Genomic DNA, 17,480 nt, shown 5'->3' with positions numbered 1-17,480 from the left:
CAGTCACTTATTCTATAACCTGCAAAGTGCTGTGAGATTTCCTGATGTGAAAGGCGCTATCTTCAAATGGAAGAAGGCAAGAGCCAGGGGAGACTTGACAAGCACAACACCAAGATTGCAGTAAGGAGGGGAGTTTGATGGAAGGGAAACCAGATCAATAATCCCGGAAACAACAGTGCGACTTCCATTCTCCACTGCTTGAGTGTCTAGGTTCAAAGTATGTGATATATAGTGCATATAGTTTGTTGAAGAAATTGTACCTTTTCCGGTTAAACCAGTTTGATTTAAAAAAATACAAGAAACAGAAAGCATTGTGTTGGGTGTGGGAAAGCTGAATTATTTGTAGATGTGTAATAATGGAGACCTTGTGCAGTCCTGAGGTGTAGAGGTATAGCGCACTTGCCTTGCAAACGAGAGGACCCGGGTTCGATATCCTCTCCGTGGCCAATGGTCAGCAATCTTCCTTTGAAGGACAGTTGCCTCTTGAAGTTCATGATCTGTTGGCACTAGTGTATTGTGCACGTTGGGCTGCAACAGGCTTTCCTGATTTGGCTCTCTGCCATTGTTTATACCTCTATTCTCTGCACTTCGCAGCTTTGTTAAGACACGGATACGATTACACAGACTTAACAAGCCCTTTAACATTGTTTATAGGTGTGACTTATTCATTGGTTCCTCAATTTCTAGTGAGTACATCGAACCAGGTGCATAGAATTACATAGACTCTATTGTCACAAAAACAAGCCATTCAGCTCAAGTCGTCCCCGCCTTGTCTGTACCCCATATATCACAAGATCACGAATGATGAAGAAGGCCTTTTGGCCCATCTGATTTCATTCCTCCGAAACACCCACCCTACCGTCCTTCCCATCACAGCATCAAGCTGCTTTTTAAATGACTTCCAGGGTTTGATGTCACCTCACCCTCGTATTCAAGTCCCTGCACTCCTCTGCACCCCCCGACCTCTCTGACCTCCGCTCTCCTCAGCACAGCACCTCATCCTCACCTACAAGGCCATTCACGGCCGTGCTCCCTCCTACCTCTCCGACCTACTATCCCCCTACTTACCTGCCCATACCCTCCGTTCCTCTGGTCACCTTCCTCCCCCTTCCCCCGGCCCCTCCCCCTCCCCCTGGCTCATTACCCCTCCCCCTGGCTCGGTCCCGGGATCCGTTACTGTAAAGCGCTCTGAGACGCCGTCTGGTTTGGAGGGCGCTCTATAAATCCATGTTGTTGTTGTTGTTGTTGATGTTACAGGAGCTAAAGCGTGGCCTGAAGAACAGGACCTCACCCGAGTTTTAACATCTCATCTGAAAGATGTCACCTTCGAACGCTCCAGCAATTCTCTGCTTCCTGCTCTGGAATGTCAGCGTGGACTGTGATTTCAACTGTGGGATTTGAGCTCATTGTCGGGTGACCCAGAAACAAAAGTACCGACTGACACAAACTGACACGTTAACTGATAGTCGAGAGTATTATCCTCATTTCTGACTGTCACACTATCTGTGCAAGTACAAGTGTCTATTGTGTACAAGTACATAGGATTACATAGAGGGTTATAGCTGGAAACAAGCCATTTGGCCCAACTAGACCCTGTTGCTATTTATACTCCACATGAGTACCCACTCCTTCTACTCCCCTCTCCTACACCAAACTACTCCCTTCTCCCTAATCAAGTTTCCTGTTAAATACACTGATGCCTTGTATGCGTTTCTCAGCAATTCTACAATTGTAATGCTATAAAATGTAAGTGCTTTGTAAGTTATTACAGTTACCTTTCTCGGAAAAGAAATATACATATGTTACGCTTGCCCGTTACACCCCCTCTGTCTTGGGAAATGTTGTGATTTGTTAATGATCACAAATCACATTTTACTGCCCTATCTATATCTATTTTCTGCTGTGGGCCAGTATCCACTCACAAAATATGTAGTCAATTCACTTTACAGTATATTCTGTGAAGCGCTTTGAGACGTCTCTAAGACGTGATAAGGCGCTGTATCAAACCCAAGGATTATTATTATATTATTATTATATTCAAACGCAGTGGAGACTATGGCAGCCGTGAAGAAGCCTGATTCAGACAACATTTGTTTTGGTACAATTTTAACACTATAGGTGTAAAGAAAGTACGGCCTTTCATTGGGAAAGTGAGTCCAATCCTTAGCTTGCTCTCTCTCTCTCTCTCTCTCTCAGTGGATGTGTTCCATCCAGAAAGATTGATGCGATTGTTGCCTTGCATCAATAATGCCACAATGACTGAGCTTTCAATCACAAAATACTATTCTCCAGTGACTGAGAGTAAACTGAATTGCATTTCGGAATTCTACTGAGAAGATTTCAGGCTGTGCGATGGCAGCGGTGCCGAAAACGCTCGGACCTTTAGCGATTTGCATGGAAATTACACAAAGGAATCCTCTCTTACTTGACATCCTGATATTTTGTCCGCTTTAGATTTCAATTCCCCAAATTATAATAACAATAATAATCCTTGCATTTGATACAGAGCCTTATCACGTCGTCGAGACGTCTCACAGCCCTTCACAGGATACACGGTAGGTTTTTGTGGGTGAAACATGTCCCACTGTTTTCCCCCACTCCCTTGCCCGCACCCCTCGTAATCCATCCCCCAGCTCGGGTGCAACCTCTCAACCGTGTCCAGCATCTTGGGACGTCCTCTCTGATGTGAAAGGCGCTGTATAAATGCAACGTGTTGGCTGTTGTCGTGGTTTCTTTCGCACATTTTTTTTAGTAAAACGGAGCAGAAAACCTGGCAGACTATTGAATTTTAAACACCGGGACAAAGGTTATTTACATGGCAGGAAAGACTTCCCCTTTCGGGGTTTCTGCCAACTCGCTGACAGGGGTCACTGATGCAGTGCCACGCTTTGTGGGGCTGTTTAAAAAAAAGGTAACAATGCACCCTAGCAACGGTTACTCAATGGTCCATAACACTAGGGGCTCTCCCCACTCTCTCTCTCTCTCTCTCGCTCTCTTACCCCCCCCCCCCGCGTTCAGACAATTTTGAGTTTTCAAGCCAATAGTTCTCGAGTGTAAATTCGCTCCGCAGCAGAAACAACAGGCCACGACCCCCTGCGATGCCTCGGGTGGCGAACTGTATGGCTGCCTAACCTTTGCTCAGTCGGGTAGCAGTCTTGGCTCATTCTGGATGTTAGGACGTCCTTGTGAGCTTGAGCCCCTGCACCAGGACTTAGCGCAGAATTTAGGCCAACCACCAAGTGTGGCATTGAGGGACACTGCATTGTTGGGAGGGCCTCTTTACCGGTTCAGAAGGAAGAGGAACAACAACTTGCACTTATATAGTGCCCTCCCCGTGCAGTAGCGTCTCAGGGCGCTTGAACACTGAAACAAGGGACACTGATAATCTCAGTGTTACCATGGCGCTACATGGAAGAAGAGCAGTGCGTTCTCCCGGTGAGCTGGCCAATATTCTTCCGTCACTAAACAGACAAGATTCGTTGGTTATTTATTTTATTGCTGTCTGTGGCTCGTTCCTGGCCCAGATGAGCTGCTGCGTACCCGGTGCTGTGCTTAATGCATCGCGTGAAGCGCTTTGAGACGGGGACCCGATAAAGGCATCACGTCAAATGGTTTGAAAGCGTAGCGGGAAAGGGGAAAGGTGGAGGAATTGCAGGAGAGAGTTCCAAAGGGAAAGGGCGATGATGGGGTGGTATAACAACGCCTTTACACGGCAGGAGGACATGAGAAAAGCAAAGGGCTGGCATCACAGAATGTACTGTAAAGTGCAATGATGTTTGTGGGCGAACACACACTCACATCTAAATCCATGGGCGTGAATCGAAATCCCTAATCAACGGGCGTTTTGCAAACTTGATAAAATATCACCTATTTGTGTTTTGTGTGGCTGCGTTATGACATCAGATGAACTGCTTGATTAGAGAGATGCCTTTTAACCCAGGTCTTTGTGACAGCGATCAAAGTCATGTCATAGCACAATGTCAGGCCTAGGAAAAAACATAATATGGCTTCAAACGACGATGATGGTTATTTTTCCAATGTAAACGAATTCCAAAACAATTTCTTATGCAGTATAACACCACCTGCGGGTATTTTATCTCAGAAGTTCACAGGTTAGTGATTCAATTCAATTCTAAGGGTTTGAATCCTTTGCACAATCCCACACGTTAACAGGCGGTGACAGCTCTCTCTCAGTGAGAACAACGCAGTGAATCTGAAACTGTAACTCCAGGCACTTGTCAGAGATTCATCCATACCGATCAAACCGGACGTTAAACAAATGATACGGATGTGAATAATGGAAGCTATTTTCAAGAGATATCCTCCCTACTGTCCTATTGTTTTTTTTTAAGATGAGCCCAGTGTAATATATCCTCATACTATGTCATTAAATATGAGGTAATGTTGATAACGTAAATAACTTTAACTCAAAAACAGATCAAATACAGAACAATGGCAAGCGGAGAGATTCCAGGCGCAAGAGAACGGATGATCGGAGAGACAAGGGACTTTTTTTCTACGTGGAAAATTCAAATGAGGCTGACTTGTATGTATAAATGTAAAGCTTTCTATTGTAATAAGTTGCTAAAATGTTGCTCAAGCCGTCCTTCGATAAAAGATGGCATTAGTTCGAGACCCTCCAAAATATGTCATTAGTAAATCAGAAGTTTTGTAACTTCAGGTTTGTGTCTGAGATTCATTACAATTTACGACTGCTGTGTGCAGTTAGTTGCCACGTTTCGCCCACAAAATACAGTCAATCCACTTTACGATATATTCTGTGAAGCGATTTGAGATCTCTCAGCGACGTAATAAGGTGCTATAACCAATTCAAGGATTATTATTGTAGTATTATTATCTCGGAAGGCGGCCAAATATTGTCACAAACCAATAGAATTATTGTCACTCTTTTCGAGTTCTTTTTAGGGCAACAAAAAGGACTGAAAGCAAAACTCTGATCACATTCGGACTTCTATGTGACATTATATTGAACTCGATGTGACATTATTTGAACTGTATTTAATCAATACCTTTTATTGTTCTCTCGTCAAAATATAAAATATTGTGTAAGAAAACAAGTTGCACAGAGTAGGGACGGAGCTTCAATTTAACATTCTTGTTAAAACAAATTATTATATATTAGATTTGAACAAATGGTGTATAAAGGCCCTTAGTTGCAGCGCCATTGTGATTCCTTTCAGTTTACTCTAACCAACATGCTGGCCTCAAGCACACTTCCTGGCAGCCTGTAAATACTTCCTGGTGTCTGTACTGAAATTGCCCTGCTCATAGTTTGATTTTGTTTAGGATTATCAATTAATTTCCAGTTAAATATGCTGAAATACCTCATTTTTTTTAAATACAGAATTTACAACTACTGTGTGAACAGGGAATGGAAACGAATCATAGACAATATCAGACTGAACTACCTATTAAAAGGTAAGTCACTCCATCCTGCACTGCTAATGTTTCTGCACTATGTTTGACTCAAGACTTACCTCTTTGAACGTGCTTTTGGGCATATTCCCCTTCCCCATCCTCTCCAGATGACAACCAGCCCCTGCTCTGCCCCTGGCTCGAGCGCTCTGTCAACGGGATAAAGCTCTTTGAGGTATCCTCCTGACGTGCAAGGCGCTATGTAAATGTAAATTGTAAAGCAGCATTGATAATGCCTGCCCTGACGTTTTTGACTTTCTCTTATCTTAAACCTAATTTGTTGAATTTTTGAAGGAAGCTACCAAACCAGACGTAGAGCGAGCTTGAATTCCTGACATTTAACAGCAACATTCCTTAATAAGGAATCCGGTTAGAATTTGCCGAAAATATGTCGGAATTCTGCTGGCAGCTTGTCAATTTGGTTAAACACGACTTCACATCCTTTCCCCCCCGAAAACATTCAGTGCGATTTAGCACTTTACCCAGACATTTAGGAAACATAGGAACAGGTGGAGGCCATTCAGCCCCTCGAGCATGTTTCGCCATTGTATTACATCATGGCTGATCTGTACCTCAACTCTAAATACCTGCCTTTGCCCCATATCCCATGATGACCTAACAAAAATCCATCCAGTCTTGAAAATGTGAACGGATCCAGCATTCACAGCCTTTTGGGGGAGACAGTACCAGATTTCCACTAATCTTTTGCATGAAAATACGCCTCCTGATTTTACTCGTTGATGGCCTAGCTCTAATTTTAAGATGATACCCCTTGTTCTGGATTCCCCCGCCAGAGGAAATAGTTTCTCATCTTCAGTTATTTCTTAAACATCCTTGTTCGTTCTCTGAGACTTGATAACATGTATAGACTTTCTGGTGACTTTCTGCACTTTATTTCTCTGGCTTCTGTCTTTGAACAGGTAAGCAGACCTTGTACCATATTCCTAACAATAGGTTCCTGACCACCAAAGTTGGCCTTTGCACTTCGCTCAAAGATCAAGAGCGGAGAAGCAACAGATGTATAAAGTTCAGATGTTCCAAGTAAGGACATTTGTATTATGTTCAGTCTGTGATGTACACTATATGTCACTAACCTTAATTGACATGCTCATCCAGATAACAAAATGGTGATTCCACCCTTGGGCTAGCCATTGGATTCACCCGAACTAACCAGTTGCCAAATTTGCTACTATAGGAGTTTCCAAATGGGAGGGAATATTCTTATTTGTGGAAACCAAAGAGAGCGAGGAGAAAATAGCGTGAAAAGAGATGAGAGTTTCGAAATTTCATTTAAGGTGATGTGACTTTTAGAAAATCATATCTGCTTCTCTCGACTAGGCTGTTGAAACTGGATGAATTCTATCCTGAGACGTACCGCATGGATGTGGCAAAGGAGCGGGTAACTTTCTTTGACGTCTTCAAAGGTATTTATTCTCTTTCTTTTGTCTATCATAAAAGGCCAGTTTGGGTTATGATTGAAATCTGGAGTTGTTCAATCCGAGTGTTGTTAGAGGCAAAGTAACGATTTGCTAACAGCCGTATAGAATGTGTCACGGTTGATGGTTTCTTATTGAAAAGATGGGGTGAAATGTTAATAAGCAATGCTGAAATCATCAATGCTCATTAACAGCTACACCACGTAAACAGTATTTCATTATAATAAATAGTAATCCTTGCATTTGATACAGTGCTTCATCACGTCTTTGCGATGTCTCAAAGCACTTCACAGAATATCCTGCGAATTGCTTTGAGACGTATCAAAGATGTTATAGTTGTTGTCTCAACGTGATAAAGCACTATATCAAAATGCAGTTTTTTTATTATAAGCACTGATATGACCTAATTTCCCGTCACTGACTCTGGTTCCCTGTGTTTGTTGCTTATACAGACGGGCAGATTTGGATTTGCAAACCTGCCGAATCGAGTCTGGGACGAGGAATCTTTCTTCTGCGGAATCGTGATGATGTAGCTGCGTTCCGCAGTAAACTGGAGAGTGTAGAAAAGATTCCTCAGCACAGACTGTGTTTCTACAATGCACCGATCCACAGAATAGTACAGAGGTACATGAAAACAATCAGAACAGAAATAAAATTGCTGATTATACAACAGGACAAGTTGGACACCAGAGAAAGAGACTGACTTGTTTGTACTGAATCAAAGCTCTGGCAATATGTTACAGCTGGACATAATATAATGATGATAATAATAATAATCCTTGCATTTGGACTTGAGATGTCTCAAAGCGCTTCACAGAATATACTGTAAAGTCAATTGACTGTGTATTTTGTTGGCCAAATGCGGCAGAAAATAAGAAACACATTGTCTGTCCAGAGCCACTGATCCTAAGGATAAAAAAAAATCCCTGACTCGTCTCCCGATCTACACTTGCAGTTTCATTAAAATGTGTGTCCTTTTTCCTCCAACAGATACATTCACAACCCTCTGCTACTGGATGGGCGAAAATTTGATGTCCGCTCCTATTTCCTGATTGCCTGCACCTCACCCTACGTGACCTTCTTTCACCACGGTTACGTCAAGGTGACGTGTAACCAGTATCACCCAAATTCGGACGACCTGACAGGTCACTTAACCAATCAGGTAGGCTAAAGACTAAAACCACGTTGGTCACTCGCTTCAAGGCTGTTTGTGGGGACATCACTGTGCATCAATTGGCTGCCGCGTTCGCTTACAAATGCAGAGTCACAACCCTTCACATTAAAATCCTGCCAAGTGCTTTGAGCCGTCCCAATAACATGACACGGTAAAATGCAAGGATTACAGTATTATTATGAGTAGCAACAACTGAAGGTGTTAAGGTGAGGGTTTGGACATCATCAGGCCATCTTGGAACAGAAAGGAAGGAAGGTGAGAGAGAGAGAGAGAGAGAGAGAGATGTCGGCACAGCGGTGGGGGGTTGCGTGTGTATGTCAGGTGGGGGTACCGGCTGGGGCAGGTGTTCATTAGCTGTGTAACCTGCGTGAGGGGATAAAGATACCCAGCTCAGCAGATGTCGCTGGGCTTTCCCAATCCCACGTGCTTCATCCATCTCTCCGGTGTGTATCAGCCGAATCTGCCTGCATTTTAACCCCTTCACGCCCCACAAGTCTTGTTTTTCCATCATTTCCCAAAACTTAGTGCCGAGAGAACAAACCGTTATCTTCACAGTATCTTATCTCGCTGAAATGGATCCAAGCACTCCGCAGGTGATCATCACTGTCGAGTGTAGTGACTGTTTTGTAAGGGAACAAGGCAGCTGTTTGCAGCATTTCACACGGAGGATTTTTTGGCCAAGACACGGAGAAAAACTCCTGTTCAATAAGTCTCCTGAGCGTCATCTTAACAAATGCATTTTGAAAATCCATATTCACAAGACGACTGCATTTCGTTTACAACAATACTTAACCCTTGCATTTGATCTAGCACCTTTATATTACAAAAGCATCCAAAGCACTTGGCAACTAATTGCTAACGGCTCCTTCTTCTGACTCACAGCTTTCCTTTTAAATGTTCAATTTTTCACAGATGTGTAAATGTCTATCTAGCATGTACCACCTGTCGCCCCCTCCCTCGTTCCTTTCCAGAGAAGCATTTTTAATCCACTAATTGTAGCCTTGTGTCTTTTCTCCCTCAGTTCATGCAGAAAAAGAACCCAAATTACAATGAGGTGATGGAGGAGACAATCTGGTCCATGGAGCGATTAAATAACTATATTAATGAGAGGTTTAGGATACCAAAGGCCGTCCCGAAGGACTGGGTCTTCACTGTTTTTGAGGTAAGGGTGTGATTCTGCTTTTCACCTCTAAATCTGGCTCTAATTAACACAATGGTCTTCTCAGGCCTCTTACGAGCAGATTATTCGGGCTCCCTGGTTAGCGCTGGCACAGTGCTGCAGTGCTTACCATAGTAAGGTTTTTGATAACCTAGTACATTGGGTCAGATAACCTAGTTGACAATAACATAATAATAAGGCGGTATTCGGTACGTTCTTTAAGAAAACAATAGAAAAAATCACTTCAAAGTTAAGACTGAATTCAACAATTTGCCAAATTCTGGACACTCTAAGTTGCTACATAAATAGAATCAATCTAAACCCCAGAGCAAAATATCTCCCCATTCTTTCTCACCTGTTTTACTCAGTATCTTGTCGAAGCTAGCTGATGACCTGATGACCTAGTTTGTTCATGTTTAAGTAGAAAAAATGAAACCGGGATGTTTCAAGGGTTTAATTCAATGTGAATGAATGACCACAGTAATATGAGTGCATGCAATAACCATATTGCATCCCAAAAGGCTCCAGATTATTAATAGATCCAAGATGGTTGCATCTTTTTTTATTATGTTAATTTAAAAACACATTTTTGGTTTATATAATTCTTAGCGTACGTCATCACATGGAATCATTCATTATCTTGGATTCCAGATAAATCTTTGTGCGAAATACTCTTTAAGTTTTAGGGAAAGACCAGGGGAATGAATTAGAGACGAAGACTCCAGTGGAAGTGTTGGCACAGGCACGGAAACAATTGTCTGAATGGCCTCCTTCTGCGCTACATATTCTGTAATTCGATGAAACGACACAGTCTATTTTAAACGTGACATTAAAAGCTTTATAATTTTCTTGCAGAGGAGAATGCAACAGATCATGAGGCAGTGCTTCATCTCTGCTAAGAGCAGACTGGAATGTAAACTGGGCTACTTTGATCTTTTGGGCTGTGACTTTATAGTTGATCAAAATTTCAAGGTGATGTGGATTTGAATTCTCTTTATTCCTGTATTTTTGTTGAGTCAGAGTTGACATGGATCAGTGACATAGCGTTGGTAGATTGGTTTCTTTGAAATCCCAGGCACTTTCATTATTACCAAACTGTTGCTATCACTAATCCTGCTGCTGCCAACGGCATGAACTGCCCAACAGCAAACGGCAAAATAAAAATGAACTCCACCAAAAAGTGATTGACATACAGGAAGGAGCCTGAACAATCCCAGTCCAATTAAACACAATACAGACGGCAGATGTAACATAGCTCTAACCCGGCCATGATTGATTTGGGCAGCGTTAATGCACGCAAAACACGACACAGGCCCGGACAATGCACACTCTTGTCCTGTCGCTGAATGGGGAGAAAGAGAATGGCAATGAATTGGAAACGAAACCCTCTCGTGTTTCAGTAACTGGCCGCTCGCTGTATCAGTGTGTAAACCCTGCACAGCGACTAATCCCAGAGTACAATGAGCCATCTGATCGCCTTTCGTTCAAACATCCTTTATGATTAATTAATGGACTTTGTTGCCCCGTTTGTTTTTTGACAGAGCCGTTTTTTTACATAAAGGGCTGAAATTATTCAAATATTTTATTTACAGTGTGCCTTACAGACATAATCAATACTTGAGAGAAAAAAAGCAACTCGGTTCCACTTTTAATAAACCTATAATAATAATCCTTATATTTGATGTCATGACGACAAACTGTCTCATAACATTTTGCTGTGGAGTATAATGACTGTGTACTTGTAGGCAAGCGCGCTTGCCAATGTGCACACAGCAATGACCTACAAACAGCCATGAAGTAAATGACCAAATTTGTCTGGGGGATTGTTGGCTAGGACACCGGGAGAAATTCTTTCTCTTTTCGAGCAGTGTCTCGGGATCTTTAACATCCACCTGAACAGGCAATTTAATGTCTCATTGGAAGGACTCAACTGGAACTCCAATCAGATGCAGAATGACTGGCTTTTTAGCAGTGATTACCACATTCTCTATTTACAAATCCTTTTGCAAATCTCGTAATAAGATGCCAAACCAAGGTTCGGTCTGCATCCCTTTGTAGAACATTGAAGAGTAGCAAGAGCAATAATCTTTTAACGTCCATAGTAAACAGATTACTTTGTGTAATTGCCATTTGTGGGACACTGCTTATGCAGATTAGCTGCATATTTTGTAGGCGAAGAAAGAAACGGCGGTCTACTCCAGATAACTTCTCACTGTACACAATGAAGAAAGAGGTTCATGTCTTAGCACATTTACCACTCAGTACTGGTCGCGGGAAAAGAAGGTGACTGTCGAGATCACTGTGGGAGATTGCCTTTTCTCAATAAGGTCGCCATGACTTTCTAATGAAGATCTTTCAAGCAGGTGGATCCTAAACCGGGATTTACTGCCTATCTTACAACAACATCATTTGGCACATCAGCCAGAATCTGTGCTTTAGTTGCTGGAAAAGGGAGACGGGTGAAGAAAATTTAGAAAATTGACAGGCTTTGTCTGTAATGACCACCAAATTAAAAAAAATATAGTATATCTAGTAGATTTATTGGTGGGAACGTTTTAGCTGTTGTCATGGTGGCTAAGTCTATACAGAACTGGTAACATGATTTGCTTAAAATCCACGTGCAATTGTATCAGTAATGCTTGGATTAATAAGTCTGCAATCTGAGAAAGGCCAATAGAAATATTGGCTACGTGAATTTAAATCATAGTAGTCAGAATCATCCTTGCAATTTAATACCGACCAACCATTCAGCCACTGACGGGAGATGACACGATTTATTAGTTTGTTGTTGCCCTTTCACTTATATAAACCATTTAATGGTTACTTCATTTATCACACTCACAAACCACAACAACAAGATTACATTTGTACAGCGCCTTTCACGTCGGGAGGACGTCCCAAGGTGCTGGACAGTGTACAGCATTTCAGAGTGGAAGTATCATTCCTTTGTGAGTGATGGTTATAATTTGCGTCGGTCCACCTGGGTGAGGAAGGGAAATATCTGGTATGTGATGTGATCCCTATCCAACGACCAAAGTGCACACATGTGGACATTAGGTGTAGGGAACATTGGTGCTGGGGTTACAGGTGCAGCATTAGATATCCCAATTCCAAGACTAAAATTGCAGGATTTGCTACCATACTTGCTTAAGAATAAAACTTAAAAAAATCATGAAAAGGTCACAATCTGAATAGTCGTAGGACACCTTTTCCAGTCGGTGATTTGTATTCTGACCCTTGGTCAGTTTCCCAGCAGTCACATCTATTTGCCAAATCCCGTCACATGAGGACCCGGATTAAGCAGCTGGAAGTGAATAAGGCTGGCAACACTCGGCTGGGACCTCAAGAACATCAAGGTGGCTTGCACATCACAAGCTGTCTTGTACAGTTCCTTCTCACATGCTGAAGGCAGCTGAGATACAGTGAATGCGATCAAAGAGGGAGATTTTAGGCGGAATTTAGACAGAGGAATAGAGGAGGGAGCTCCTGAGGTTGTGGACATAGCAGTAGAAAATGGAACAGAGGAGCGGGGTACACACAGCAGGCTCTAACGGAAGGAGTGAGTGGAATAGTTGAGGTAGCAAAATGATCACTGAAAAATGGAGGTTCCTGAGCATGAAAGGACTTATAGGTGAGGATACAGACCTGATCCTTAGGGAGACAGTGGAGCTTAGTGAGGCTTCAGGTGAGCTATTTCAGGCGCACAAGGTCATCTAGGCGAAGGGAGATAATCCAGCCCAAAGGCTTGGGGCATCATCCGGATATGAAAGGCCTTGGATAAATGCAATTTGTTGTTAATAAATAATCCTTGCATTTAATATAATCCTTTTCACGTCAGGTGGACATTTCAAGTCACTTCACAGGATTTACTGTAAAGTCATAGGATTTACTGAAAAGTAGTATTTTGTAGGGCAACACAGTGTGCTGATATATGCTGACAGACATCCGTGGATAAGAGCAAGAATGTGAGGAGAAACTGGGAGAAACATTTTTAACTTAAAAATTCACTGTAAATATCACAGTAGTTCTGCACCATCTGGTGGATGTTTAAAGCATCGACGTTTGGAAAGGCATGTTGGTTGAGTTTTTGTATTGAAGATAATAAAAAATTGGATCACTCACATTGCTGTGTGCAAACTGGCTGTTGCGTTCGCCTACAAATACAGTCACTACACTTCACAGTAAATTTCTGTGCGTTAAAATAAATGGCCATTTTCTTTAGGATGGGAACACAGCAGTTCCGTGCATTAAGACCAAACTTAGCTCCACAGAGAACCATTTTATACACGTACTCAGCTTAAAAGGAGTCTACTGTATTTCTGTGTCTTAAACTGGGATTGAAAAATACACTCAAAAGTATTGATAGGAATGTGTTTGATCTATTTCAGGTCTGGTTACTTGAGATGAACAGTAGCCCATCTCTGGAGAGACACTGTGAGGTTCTCAAAAACGTCATCCCCAGTTTGGTGACTGAAGCCCTTGGTAAGATGTCCATTTTCATCCTTAAGTTATTACAGAAGAATATCTGTGGTACCGATGGTTTTCAGACATACAAATGAACACTCTTCTGTCACTTGGCAATTGTTTGTTTTAACAGTATATCTTTTTATTATTAGATATAGTCATTGAGATATTCATAAAGAGTGGTCAAGCAATACCCATCCTGCCACTCCAGGCGCAAAGGAAGTTTATCCTGCTATACCACACTTGCTTCCTGGATTTGAACTTGAATTCCATCTCAAAGTCGAGGGCAGAAAATATCTTCTTGGAGAAGATACCACACATGAGCCTTTCTACCTATTCAGCTCAGAGTCAGAAAAGGCTGGAACCGTCGGCAAGCTTTGCTCGCACTCTAACCAAATTAGCTCAGCGATCATTTCACTCACGGCGTCAGCTGCCGGATATTAAAGAGGGACGTAAACGACACTCTGCCAAACCTAAATCTAGCCAGGAGGCAACAACTACTCAAGGCACTTTGGTTGAATGTAAACCCGGTGCAGTATCAAAGGCTTCTAAAGCCAGCTCAAGATCGACTCCAAAATTGCCACGCAAATCATCATCAGCTAAGGCTTAGCTCCAATCTTGTATTAGGCCCCAAACGAGTCCTAGAACTCAATTTTTGCAAAAATATTTGAGGTAAAGGAAGATATTTGAAGTTTCGCAAAAACATTATCATCCAGCGACAATATTATTGTCCTGGATTAAGACCCTTGGCAGCAATAGCAGGAATAGATATCACAAAGTTAATTCAAGCTTCTAGCTCATAAGTAATTTTTTTTAGAAAAAGAAATTCTGCCTCTTTAGTGCTATTGTCTTACAGGAGAGTCATATAGTTGATTACTTGTCTGATTGCGTGAAAATGAATATCTCAGTGAGGTGTACAAGTTGTACTCAGTAAAGCTGTAGTACTTATAGAGCACTTGTAGAGAGAATACCCTAACATTATTGCTCGTGTTGTTTCATTCGAGAAATTAAAAAAAATAACCATTCATATTGCGTTTTCTTCATTTTCACTTTGGCTCAAAGGCTACTTTGTTTTTCTATCTTAAACTCATATTAATGTGGTTCAGTTTCAGAAAAAAACGCAGCTGTATAAATTAAATGTAATTCAGAAAATCATCAAGCTCAGGGCTCAATTTCTTAATCTAAGATCTAATCTTTAGATATTAATAATTATTTTTATATTTAGTTATTGATAATAATCGCACAAAAAAAATAATACAATTGGTCACTTCAATCCACGACTGTTTGTGGGACATCTGCTGTGCGCAATTGGCTGCCGGGTTTCGCCCACTTTACGATATATTCCGTGAAGCGCTTTGAGACGTCTCGAAGACGTGAAAAGCACTGTTTCAAATGCAAGGATTGCTATTAATTAGCTACATCTGCATTTATCAATGATGTGATAATCATCAGTGACAATTAACACATCACACATTGCAATTTTACATCTAACGAAAGATAATGACAATAATAGATTACTTCCACTGGTTGTTGAGCCTGGAATGAGAGGTCAGCTGGGTGTCTGACACATGCAGAAACCCATCACCGTGCTTAAGAGTATCCAAACTCGGCTGAGAGATCCACATGGCACCAGCACATGAAGATGTCCCTGTGTCTGAAATAGAATTTGCACTCTCTCACACATGATGGCTGATTTGCCTTCTGTGCTGTAAATGTCTATTTCTATGGGTGCACCCTACTTACTTCAATCTGGAGAGTATTGGGTGCAGCTTGGCAGACCCAAGGCTTGGAGAGTATGTGCTGGAGTTTACCCAGCTAACACCACATAGCTTGCCATTGAGAACACTATCTGGCAAGCTTCCTGCTCCTTGGGCACTTAGATCACTCTATCCATTTGGCCTTTGGTTTGCTGGAATACAGAAGCCACATGGGAAGAATCCCAGTGAAAAAGAATAATTAAGCAAATCACAGAAAGAATTAAAGAGAGAAAAACTATTTACCCCCAAAAGTGGTTGGGATGAGGAATTATTCGTCACAAATCATTGTTGAAGCAAGGGTCCTGTATTGACTGTAAACTTTGAAAACAATATATGAATGCATGTTGAAACCGAAGAACATTTGCAACAGAAAAATATGAAAGAAAGAAAAAAAGAAGTATACAACTTAATTGGGACAGATTGTATTTGAAATATTGTTAACACAATCAAACTAAATTATGAACTGGTCTAGTTACACCCAAATTGTGTATTGCTATTTGCTTACAGCAAAAACAGATAAACTGCCAGGAGCTCAAGGGCAAAGGCTAGGAACAATGGGCAAAAAATATAGAGCAATTCATGTTGCAGAAATCTTACAGCGTACGCGTTTGAATTGCTTGCAATTAAGGATGAAGAGCTTGCTACCTGACTGGTCTGTGCTGTCTGGCTCGGTTCTTCCTTCTCATCTTGTTCTACTCCGCTCAGCTCTGACCCGGGTTCCTGTGGAACGTTCCTGTCTTTGTCTGTTCTTAAATTGCATTTCATACATTGGGTCACTTGTTCAGGATTGGGGATTGAGCTGTTTGCACTGGAACTTCTCTCGGAGGAGTCAGTTTTTGAATAAATTACATGTATGATTGAATTATCTGTGCTCTCCGTATTGCCAGTTAAGACAATATCAGAAATGGAGTCAGATGTTTCATTCATTGTCTGTTTGGGGATTTGGGGTCTCATCTCTGTAGGATTATTCTGAGCACGCACCGAACTGTCTAAAGTTGGTGGGGAAATAGTGTCGGATATTTTGAATGACTCCCCATTTCTTGTTTCCTTAATTTCATTCCTTGTCTGGATTGGGATCTTCGGTATCACCTCTCTGGGATTATTCTGTACTTGTGCAGAAATTGTCATGTTGTGGTCAGGTGGCTCTGTTTTGCTGTCTTGCAATGTTTCGTCTGCAGTTGCCGTATTGTCGGCTTCTATATCTTCAGTGTCATCTTCCGCCATCTCATCGGCATGCTCCAAGGCAAAGATCGACCACTTGCCAGGAATGTGGGTTGTCGAATCCCCCTTATGTTCGCTGCAGTGGCTGCCAAGCCAAAAAAAAAAGACACTGATACATGATATGGCAGCAGGACCATTAATCAATACACTCGTATCCATTTCATTTACAACCTGTAGTTAATTCACGGATCTAGCGATCAGCCGGGTTCTGAGCTTACTTTCTCAATCCCTGGGTGCAACTCATCCGTCCCAGGGGATTTGGTGGGTTTCAGCCCCTTGAGCCTAACCAGAAATAAATAGTACTTTACCAGCAGACAGAAAGAATGGGGTTACATTCATTGTGGGGAGTGAGCGTGGCTGCAGAAGGAACATGTTTGACTGCCTTCTTATGTTATAATCTATAAGTGAGCAAGTATTTCAGAAAAGCGTCGCAAATCCTGCAGTTGTTTTGTTAACCCACCTGTTTTACGAATAACAAGGATCAGTCATTTTGTCTCATCCCATTCCCCCACCCTAACTCCCTCCCTCCACACACATGCACACACCCACTGCAAACAACTGCTGTTATCTGGCAACAGCTGTGATCTATCCAGAGGTAATTATACATTCCAACACTGAACACCTTGCTGTGAAGAAGATTAAAGAGACCCCAAAAATATATAATTTGCACTGTAAAAGATAATTTAGTCGACTCACCACCTGACAAAGGATCACTTCTACAAAATAAATATGACAGAAAATGTATTTTCGGGTTAAAAAGCCCCCAAAAGCTGTAACATTTGGCTGCATTGCCAACTCTCTCCTCTTCTGGTTACAGAAATGATGAGCAGTTG

At 41.9% G+C, this 17,480-nt stretch overlaps 2 protein-coding genes across 3 annotated transcripts in view; one reads left to right on the top strand and one right to left on the bottom strand.

The window, feature by feature from the left end:
- Nucleotides 1–4,003: 4,003 nt before the first annotated feature.
- Nucleotides 4,004–14,279, top strand: LOC103187467 (protein polyglycylase TTLL10-like). The gene is made up of 11 exons (XM_007906974.2): nt 4,004–4,112; nt 4,438–4,546; nt 5,366–5,439; nt 6,357–6,477; nt 6,748–6,860; nt 7,325–7,496; nt 7,863–8,034; nt 9,068–9,208; nt 10,061–10,177; nt 13,594–13,687; nt 13,822–14,279. The coding sequence occupies exons 1-11, from the start codon at nt 4,004–4,006 to the stop codon at nt 14,277–14,279; spliced, it is 1,680 nt and encodes a 559-aa protein (XP_007905165.1).
- A 1,291-nt stretch (nt 14,280–15,570) lies between these two features.
- The window catches only part of LOC103187438, a 71,403-nt gene continuing 69,493 nt past the window's right edge, over nt 15,571–17,480 (bottom strand). For both annotated transcript variants that reach the window (XM_007906939.2, XM_007906940.2), the window contains one exon: nt 15,571–16,732. In XM_007906939.2, the coding sequence (XP_007905130.1) occupies nt 15,928–16,732 (805 nt within the window). In that variant the 3' untranslated portion in view covers nt 15,571–15,927. The remainder of the gene's footprint in view (nt 16,733–17,480) is intronic.

This window comes from Callorhinchus milii, unplaced genomic scaffold, assembly GCF_018977255.1.
Source record: "Callorhinchus milii isolate IMCB2004 unplaced genomic scaffold, IMCB_Cmil_1.0 Scaffold24, whole genome shotgun sequence".
Lineage (NCBI taxonomy): Eukaryota > Metazoa > Chordata > Chondrichthyes > Chimaeriformes > Callorhinchidae > Callorhinchus > Callorhinchus milii.
Note: the sequence above shows the minus strand (reverse complement) of the source record. Positions and strands in the feature narration are given on the sequence as shown.

What these genes read in the sequence shown, in the direction of transcription:
- LOC103187467 (XM_007906974.2), top strand. Translation starts at nt 4,004, where the DNA reads ATGGCTTCAAACGACGATGATGGTTATTTTTCCAATGTAAACGAATTC. An exon ending in ATAAAGTTCAGATGTTCCAA is followed by an intron (nt 6,478 to 6,747) that starts GTAAGGACATTT and finishes TGTGACTTTTAG; the next exon opens with AAAATCATATCTGCTTCTCT. An exon ending in TTTCTTTGACGTCTTCAAAG is followed by an intron (nt 6,861 to 7,324) that starts GTATTTATTCTC and finishes TTGCTTATACAG; the next exon opens with ACGGGCAGATTTGGATTTGC.